General features: G+C 40.8%; 1 protein-coding gene across 1 annotated transcript in view; it reads right to left on the bottom strand.

Annotated features, from left to right (window-relative positions):
• Nucleotides 1-362: 362 nt before the first annotated feature.
• Nucleotides 363-6,732, bottom strand: part of tmem117 (transmembrane protein 117) — a 91,338-nt gene continuing 84,968 nt past the window's right edge. The window contains exon 8 of the mRNA XM_079809233.1: nt 363-3,160. Coding sequence (XP_079665359.1) covers nt 2,520-3,160 — 641 coding nt within the window. The 3' untranslated portion in view covers nt 363-2,519. The remainder of the gene's footprint in view (nt 3,161-6,732) is intronic.

Genomic DNA, 6,732 nt, shown 5'->3' with positions numbered 1-6,732 from the left:
TTGAATCATTCATTCAAGAGATTCGTTCAAAAACACTGATTCATCCAGTAATGAAACAAGTGAAGTCTTTATGAGGGAGTCATTGAATCATTCATTCAAGAGATTTGTTCAAAAACACTGATTCATCCAGTAATGAAACAAGTGAAGTCTTTATGAGTGAGTCATTGTCATTCATTCAAGAGATTCATTCAAAAACGCTGATTCATCCAGTAATGAAACAAGTGAAGTCTTTATGAGTGAGTCATTGAATCATTCATTCAAGAGATTCGTTCAAAAACACTGATTCATCCAGTAATGAAACAAGTGAAGTCTTTATGAGTGAGTCATTGAATCATTCATTCAAGAGATTTGTTCAAAAACACTGATTCATCCAGTAATGAAACAAGTGAAGTCTTTATGAGTGAGTCATTGAATCATTCATTCAAGAGATTTGTTCAAAAACACTGATTCATCCAGTAATGAAACAAGTGAAGTCTTTATGGGTGATTTATTGAATCATTCTTTCAAGAGATTCGTTCAAAAACACTGATTCATCCAGTAATGAAACAAGTGAAGTCTTTATGAGTGAGTCATTGAATCATTCATTCAAGAGATTCGTTCAAAAACACTGATTCATCCAGTAATGAAACAAGTGAAGTCTTTATGAGTGAGTCATTGAATCGTTCATTCAAGAGATTCGTTCAAAAACACTGATTCATCCAGTAATGAAACAAGTGAAGTCTTTATGAGTGAGTCATTGAATCATTCATTCAAGAGATTCATTCAAAAACGCTGATTCATCCAGTAATGAAACAAGTGAAGTCTTTATGAGTGAGTCATTGAAACATTCATTCAAACTGATTAAAAATAAATAAATATTTCAAATTAAATAAACATTTGACTGCAGCAATTAACATTTTGGCAGAAACTCCACTAAATTATGTTATTTTGTTTAGTTGTCTGTTCAGAATCGTGGGAGAATCGTGATCTCTATTCGAAACAAAAAAATTGTGATTCTCCATTTATCCAGAATCGTGCAGCTCGTATTCGTTTAAAAGTCATTTAAATTTCAAGCTTTCTATAGATATATTTTGCATGTCTTGTGAGGCAAATATGCAGAGTCTCGGTTCATTTTTGTGACGCGCTCCAGTTCACGGAGGCCGAGACGGCAGAAAGCATTTGACAAAAGCAAATTTTTTTGTTGTTATTGTGAGTTTACACAAATAAAAGCAGACCCCTCGAAGGATGCATTACTCTTATCTGTATGACCAAAAAGGAGTGTTTTCGCAGCTGTCATGAACAAAACGCACTTGGATATGTGCCTAATAATAGTGCACGATAAGTTAAAGGGTTAGTTCACCCAAAAATGAAAATTCTGTCATTAATTCCTCACCCTCATGTGGTTGGACACCCGTCAGACCTCCGTTCATCTTCAGACACAAATGAAGATATTTTAGTGTAAAGCTGATGCTGAGAAAGGCTTCAGATTGGCCTCCATTGGCATTCAGTACATTTACACTCCCAAGACCCATAAAAGGCACTTAAAACGTCGTTACAAAGTCCATCTCACCACAGCGACTCTACAATAATTTTACAATGCGACGACAATAGTTTTTGTGCGCAAAAAAAATCAAAATAACACCTTTATTCAGCTTGTTCTTGTCTTCCGTGTGTGTCTCCACGACGCATGCGCGAGAATATGAGCAGATCCGGCGTTCGGGAATCCATGAAATGCCACTTTAGCCTGATTTTGAGAACTACACCGAGACCTAAAGCACGATCAGTGTAGAATTCAACAGCTGAGATACGCGCGTCTTCCTCTGCTCGTAAACAAATCTCTTCTGGGTCATGTGTCCGAACGCCGGATCTGCTTATATTCTCGCGCATGCGTCGTGGAGACACACACGGAAGACAAGAACAAGCTGAATAAAGGTGTTATTTTGATTTTTTTTGCGCACAAAAACTATTGTCGTCGCATCGTAAAATTATTTTAGAGCCGCTGTGGTGAGATGGACTTTGTAACGACGTTTTTAGTGCCTTTTATGGGTCTTGGGAGTGTAAATGTACTGAATGCCAATGGAGGCCAATCTGAAGCCTTTCTCAGCATCAGCTTTACACTAAAATATCTTCATTTGTGTCTGAAGATGAACGGAGGTCTGACGGGTGTAGATCGACATGAGGGTGAGGAATTAATGACAGAATTTTCATTTTTGGGTGAACTAACCCTTTGACGTTAGCGCAAGCGTTGCTTTCAAGTGATAAGCCATATTTGAGGTGGACCGATGATGGATGAACGTTTTAATTTCCAGCCCAACATACTGTAATTTCCGCTAACGATCTGTCCCTCATGAGTTTTGTTCTGCAACTAACTGACTAATACAATTTGGTCAACTAAGCCTCATCTTGTCGACTAAAGTTTTGTCGACTATTAGGGGGCAGCCCTACCATTCAGCAACATATTTTGGAAGTTTGTTGGACTAACCCGACGCCAAACAATGTTGAGGATCTCAGCAAGTAGTTGATCTGATCTCTGGCTGAGGTCACAGGGTCAGTTTTTGGACATCAGCGGAGTCCTCATGGGCCTCGCTCTCATCTGCTACACTGGGTTGCGTCTCCTGGGTCTCGTTTGAACATGGCGACAAGGAGTTGTTCAATGACCCAAAATGATGAGTGTCTACCAAGAGCAACATGGGCGTCCCGCTCCTCTTGATGGCCTCGCTCATGGTGATGTGCACTTCCTCTGGCGTGACTCCCAGATCAGACGGCGACTTGCGCTTGATGCGCTCGTAGTTCTGGTCTTGGTTCTCGGGGAACGTCTCGCTGTCTTGGAAGCGGCCGAACAGCCAGATGAAGAACCCACAGAGCACGAAGGCCGCCAGACTGGGGATGAACGCCAGGCATTGCACATCCAGACTGGAGCCCACGTAGCGGCTGTGGAGGAACATGTCCCGCTCGACGTATGTGCGGTTGGTGCGGGGGTCGATGTTGGTGGAGCGCCATTCCCAGGTCAGCGTGCTGCGGTTGAAGTCCGCCAGCGTCTCCGGATCCTCCACTGTGTAGATCTTCTCTCCTGGACCCACGTACTGGCCGTATTCATAGGGTTTATAGAAGATCTGGTTCTTCCACATGTTGAGGTCCAGGATGAGGACCAGGAAGATGATTCCATAATTAAACCATTTACCTGGGATAGAAAAAAGAGAAGATGGAACATCAGCGTGTTGGGAATTCATCCCAGTGTATTTGTGAGTTGGACAACGTACGAAAAACACTATAGCAACTCTGAACAGACGCATCTTTGCAATTGTATTGCGACATTCTGGCAACTACATAAATCTTCCTAGCAACTGCATAGTAACATCCTGGTAACTAGCCAAAACACTTTAACAACTGCATAGCAATATCCTGGTAACTAGCCAAAACACCTTAACAACTGCATAGCAACATCCTGGTAACTAGCCAAAACACCTTAACAACTGCATAGCAACATCCTGGTAACTAGCCAAAACACCTTAACACCTGCATAGCAATATCCTGGTAACTAGCCAAAACACTTTAACAACTGCATAGCAACATCCTGGTAACTAGCCAAAACACCTTAACAACTGCATAGCAACATCCTGGTAACTAGCCAAAACACCTTAACAACTGCATAGCAACATCCTGGTAACTAGCCAAAACACCTTAACACCTGCATAGCAATATCCTGGTAACTAGCCAAAACACTTTAACAACTGCATAGCAACATCCTGGTAACTAGCCAAAACACTTTAACAACTGCATAGCAATATCCTGGTAACTAGCCAAAACACCTTAACAACTGCATAGCAACATCCTGGTAACTAGCCAAAACACTTTAACAACTGCATAGCAACATCCTGGTAACTAGCCAAAACACTTTAACAACTGCATAACAACATCCTGGTAACTAGCCAAAACACTTTAACAACTGCATAGCAACATCCTGGTAACTAGCCAAAACACTTTAACAACTGCATAGCAACATCCTGGTAACTAGCCAAAACACTTTAACAACTGCATAGCAACATCCTGGTAACTAGCCAAAACACTTTAACAACTGCATAGCAACATCCTGGTAACTAGCCAAAACACTTTAACAACTGCATAGCAACATCCTGGCAACTACCCAAAACACCTTAACAACTGCATAGTAACATCCTGGTAACTACCCAAAACACCTTAACAACTGCATAACAACATCCTGGTAACTAGCCAAAACACCTTAACAACTGCATAGCAACATCCTGGTAACTAGCCAAAACACCTTAACAACTGCATAGTAACATCCTGGTAACTAGCCAAAACACCTTAACAACTGCATAGCAACATCCTGGTAACCAGCCAAAACACCTTAACAACTGCATAGCAATATCCTGGTAACTAGCCAAAACACCTTAACAACTGCATAGCAACATCCTGGTAACTAGCCAAAACACTTAAACAACTGCATAGCAACATCCTGGCAACTACCCAAAACACCTTAACAACTGCATAGTAACATCCTGGTAACTACCCAAAACACTTTAACAACTGCATAGTAACATCCTGGTAACTACCCAAAACACCTTAACAACTGCATAATAACATCCTGGAAACTACCCAAAACACCTTAACAACTGCATAGTAACATCCTGGTAACTACCCAAAACACTTTAACAACTGCATAGCAACATCCTGGTAACTACCCAAAACACTTTAACAACTGCATAGCAACATCCTGGTAACTAGCCAAAACACTTTAACAACTGCATAGTAACATCCTGGAAACTACCCAAAACACCTTAACAACTGCATAGCAACATCCTGGAAACTACCCAAAACACCTTAACAACTGCATAGTAACATCCTGGTAACTACCCAAAACACTTTAACAACTGCATAGTAACATCCTGGTAACTACCCAAAACACTTTAACAACTGCATAGCAACATCCTGGAAACTACCCAAAACACCTTAACAACTGCATAGTAACATCCTGGTAACTACCCAAAACACTTTAACAACTGCATAGCAACATCCTGGAAACTACCCAAAACACCTTAACAACTGCATAGTAACATCCTGGTAACTACCCAAAACACCTTAACAACTGCATAGCAACATCCTGGTAACTAGCCAAAACACCTTAACAACTGCATAGTAACATCCTGGTAACTACCCAAAACACTTTAACAACTGCATAGCAACATCCTGGAAACTACCCAAAACACCTTAACAACTGCATAGTAACATCCTGGTAACTACCCAAAACACTTTAACAACTGCATAGTAACATCCTGGAAACTACCCAAAACACCTTAACAACTGCATAGTAACATCCTGGAAACTACCCAAAACACCTTAACAACTGCATAGCAACATCCTGGTAAATAGCCAAAACACCTTAACAACTGCATAGTAACATCCTGGTAACCACCTAAAGCATATTAACAACTGCAAAGCAACACCCTGGTAATCACCCAAAACACCTTAACAACTGCATAACAACACCACGGTAATCACCCAAAACACCTTAACAACCGCATAGAAACACCCTGGTAATCACCCAAAACACCTTACCAACTGCATAGCAACATCCTGGAAACTACATAAAACACCCTAGCAACATCCTGGAAACTACATAAAACACCCTAGCAACCGCATAGCAACATTCTGGTAACAGCCCAAAACACCTTAACAACTGCATAGTAACATCCTGGTAACTACCCAAAACACTTTAACAACTGCATAGCAACATCCTGGTAACTACCCAAAACACTTTAACAACTGCATAGCAACATCCTGGTAACTAGCCAAAACACTTTAACAACTGCATAGTAACATCCTGGAAACTACCCAAAACACCTTAACAACTGCATAGCAACATCCTGGAAACTACCCAAAACACCTTAACAACTGCATAGTAACATCCTGGTAACTACCCAAAACACTTTAACAACTGCATAGTAACATCCTGGTAACTACCCAAAACACTTTAACAACTGCATAGCAACATCCTGGAAACTACCCAAAACACCTTAACAACTGCATAGTAACATCCTGGTAACTACCCAAAACACTTTAACAACTGCATAGCAACATCCTGGAAACTACCCAAAACACCTTAACAACTGCATAGTAACATCCTGGTAACTACCCAAAACACCTTAACAACTGCATAGCAACATCCTGGTAACTAGCCAAAACACCTTAACAACTGCATAGTAACATCCTGGTAACTACCCAAAACACTTTAACAACTGCATAGCAACATCCTGGAAACTACCCAAAACACCTTAACAACTGCATAGTAACATCCTGGTAACTACCCAAAACACTTTAACAACTGCATAGTAACATCCTGGAAACTACCCAAAACACCTTAACAACTGCATAGTAACATCCTGGAAACTACCCAAAACACCTTAACAACTGCATAGCAACATCCTGGTAAATAGCCAAAACACCTTAACAACTGCATAGTAACATCCTGGTAACCACCTAAAGCATATTAACAACTGCAAAGCAACACCCTGGTAATCACCCAAAACACCTTAACAACTGCATAACAACACCACGGTAATCACCCAAAACACCTTAACAACCGCATAGAAACACCCTGGTAATCACCCAAAACACCTTACCAACTGCATAGCAACATCCTGGAAACTACATAAAACACCCTAGCAACATCCTGGAAACTACATAAAACACCCTAGCAACCGCATAGCAACATTCTGGTAACAGCCCAAAACA

This window comes from Gobio gobio (assembly GCF_949357685.1).
Source record: "Gobio gobio genome assembly, chromosome: 25".
Classification (NCBI taxonomy): Eukaryota; Metazoa; Chordata; class Actinopteri; order Cypriniformes; family Gobionidae; genus Gobio; species Gobio gobio.
The sequence above is the reverse complement of the archived record's forward strand: the minus strand, read 5'-3'. Positions and strand labels throughout refer to the sequence as shown.